At 39.0% G+C, this 2,939-nt stretch overlaps 1 protein-coding gene across 5 annotated transcripts in view; it reads left to right on the top strand.

Annotated features, from left to right (window-relative positions):
- si:ch211-234p6.5 (pleckstrin homology domain-containing family A member 4) overlaps positions 1 to 2,939 on the top strand; it is a 14,614-nt gene that overhangs the window by 6,390 nt on the left and 5,285 nt on the right. For 3 of the 5 annotated variants that reach the window (XM_035662424.1, XM_035662444.1, XM_035662461.1), the window contains exons 11-17: positions 4 to 60; positions 778 to 837; positions 945 to 1,025; positions 1,339 to 1,491; positions 1,580 to 1,678; positions 1,888 to 1,996; positions 2,536 to 2,609. In XM_035662424.1, coding sequence (XP_035518317.1) covers positions 4 to 60; positions 778 to 837; positions 945 to 1,025; positions 1,339 to 1,491; positions 1,580 to 1,678; positions 1,888 to 1,996; positions 2,536 to 2,609 — 633 coding nt within the window. Of the gene's footprint in view, positions 61 to 777; positions 838 to 944; positions 1,026 to 1,338; positions 1,492 to 1,579; positions 1,679 to 1,887; positions 1,997 to 2,535; positions 2,610 to 2,939 lie in introns of all 5 variants that reach the window. The other 2 variants (XM_035662435.1, XM_035662452.1) reach the window with 2 other exon arrangements.

The following is a 2,939-nucleotide window of genomic DNA, read 5'->3' as shown; positions in this document are numbered from 1 at the left end:
CACCACCACCATCACCATCACCGCAGCAATTTATCTGTTTGTGTGCTACCGCCAGCTATGGTACAGCCCATTCTGCTGTGCTCTGTGTTCCTTATGGTGTCTTGTGTGATACGACAACTGTTGTGTTATGTGTATTTGTGCGTCTCCTCAAAAATGTCGTTTGTGCTGTGGTGTTGTCTCTAACTGACTTTTAACAAAGTGACTCATTTTTATCATTGTAAGAAACAGTGGTTTTGTAAAGACCTTGTGATACTGTCCCACACTGTTATGTGCCCAACTCGTTTTATGTCCTTGTCAATGTACTATATTGTCACTAATGCTTATTGTGTGACTAATAAATCATCATATTGTGCCTATTATTTTTATTGTGTTTAACTGTGGTTTTATCTGTTTGTTTTGTCCAATTATCATGAGTTCTGCTACATTATATGAGTCTTACATTAAACAGATGTTTGTCATAAGTCATAAATATATGTTGTGAAAATTAATTCTGATTAATTTGCCCTCAAATTCATAACCAAACTCTCTCTTGTGTCTTGTTAAGCTTGTGCTGTGCTCTTTTAAAAGACAACTGTTCAGTCTCAGCATTAACACTCAAGCATTAACCTACATTTAAATATGTATTAACTGTAGTGAACAGAGCATTTCCTAAAAATAGAAGATCTCATTAAATCACATATTGATACAATCTGGTGAACAGGATGAAGCATTATAAAAAAACACTTACACTTACTTACAAGTAATGTTTAACAAAATGATGACCTCAATGCATTTCAGTCCCCAAAGGCTGACCCGAGGGAAACCCCACCAATCAGGCCTCTTGAAAGTGATGCAGACGTAAGTATTCATATGTTGTCACATGGCTCTTCACTGTCACTGCAGTTATTTATCACCTTTTACACATTTCTCTCTGAGTAGACATCAGTTTGATTTTCCCTCCTCAGGCTGTGCTGACAAGGTTGTGTGGGTGTGACAAGCTACTACAGTCTCTGTCCTTAGAACTGGCCCAGCTACAAATGGATAAGGTCAGTCGTTACCTCATGCTATACATTTAAGGCTATTTAGATTTCTGACCAGTAAATGTATTTATGAAAAGTAATGCATTGGATGTGTAGGTGAGCTGATGGATTTAGTTAAGTCCCACACAATTCCAAAATTCAAACTAACCAAATAACTTGAGACGTGAAAAAAATACAAATACAGTTTTTTGTTGCACTCAACCCATGAAAACCTACTCAAATATCCCTTTTTACTGTATTCTGTCTTTTTGGCCACATAGCAATAGCAAACAGATTGTTACTGTTATAAGAAATTGTAAAGTCTTTTTTCCTGTTGCAGGACAGTGTCCATTGTGCGTTAGAGGTGTCCAGACTGCAGCTGGAAGAGTGGAAAAGTCAGGGGCCCAGGGCCCAGGAAGAAGCACTAACCCAGAAGGCATTGCTCCAGGAGGAGCTTGTCACAATCCGGGCCCGAATGTGTGATGTATCTTTGGTATGTAGTAATCCAGAGGGTAGTGAACCAGACATGAGTATGTCTTTATATTATATAATTTTCTCGTTTTATTTATTTATTTATTCAGGAAATGGAGAGGGTTTGGAGTCAATATGAGAGAATGGAGAGTGAACTGTCGGTTATCCGTTCTCACCTTCAGCACATCTGCAACTTTGGAGTGCCACAGGTATTTTTAAACTGCAAACTGGATACTTTTTCACTAATATATTAAGCTTGGTTAGCATATATATGTTGTGCATCTATTGCAAAACCACCTCACCCTTGTGGGAAATGGGAAATAATAAAATCTATGAGTGACTATAGCTCCTGACCTTAAAGTCACAAAGATCTTTCTACAGATCCTTAAGGCTCATGTCTGAAGATTTTTTTTAACAGGAGCAGTCCCAGGCCCAGAGAGAGCTGTGGATGATGGAGGACATCCTGGCTGGACTAAAGATCAACAGGGATCACTTCCGCTTCCTGTTGGGACTACAGAGGCACCACAGTAAGCATCAGCTCTCCCTCGCTGTAATGCGTAGAGTCTGAGGCTTGTTTCGAATTTTATGCTGTATAATTATGACTGTAGAGTGTAACAGTTTTTTACAGTGTGGTGGTTTCTTTAGTTTTGTCTTTTAGAGGATTATTAGCAGTATTAAGAATAAACCAGGCAATATTATATGTTAAAATATATCTTCTTAGCCTAAAGTACAAGGCTTCAATGCAGGAGACACTCTCAGTTCAGCCAAATTGTAAAAAATCCTCTTAGCACACACTAATGAATAAATCACGAGTTAAGTACAATGTGTGAATCTTTTCATCACCTTCACCTTCATCAGCCAATAAGAAATGTAAGTCTAAGGTCTGAATAGTGTGGTGATGTCATATTACATTCATTTTGGTTTTAAAGTCTTTTAAATTCCGACAGTGACTTCTTTGCTTCTTCCTTCCATTTGAGGCCGCCACTGGTTTATCCTGATTATGCACATGCAACCTGACAATAGACGAACAGTGTCAACACTCTGACCTTTTCTGTCTCCCCCTCAGCTTTCCAGCCGACAACTCCACATCCTGGATCGCCTGGCTCCCCCACAGAGAGGCTGCAGAGTGGACTGCCAATGGTACGACTCCCGTCCTTTGTCAGTGACCCCTGGCTTTTGCTCTCTGCTTATGAACAAACCATCCATTTAAAGCCATCCTCTGGCATTTGCTGAATAGATCCTTTGAGTCCTATAGGTGTTTTCTTACAGGTCTGTGATGCTTTAAATTGTACTACATTTCTTGTAAATCTTCTATTTCTGCTAATTTATTAGTGCTGTGATGGCTTTATATGATCTACTCTGATAAGTGGAGTTTGTCATGATGTCAGGCTACTAAGCTAATAATTTACCATAGTGGAACAGCATGATCCATATACAGAATCTAGTCTGTACCATTTTCTACCTTCATTC

Source organism: Morone saxatilis, unplaced genomic scaffold, assembly GCF_004916995.1.
Source record: "Morone saxatilis isolate NCDOM2014 unplaced genomic scaffold, NCSU_SB_2.0 Contig1, whole genome shotgun sequence".
Taxonomy (NCBI): domain Eukaryota; kingdom Metazoa; phylum Chordata; class Actinopteri; family Moronidae; genus Morone; species Morone saxatilis.
This window is presented reverse-complemented; position numbering and strand designations above follow the sequence as displayed.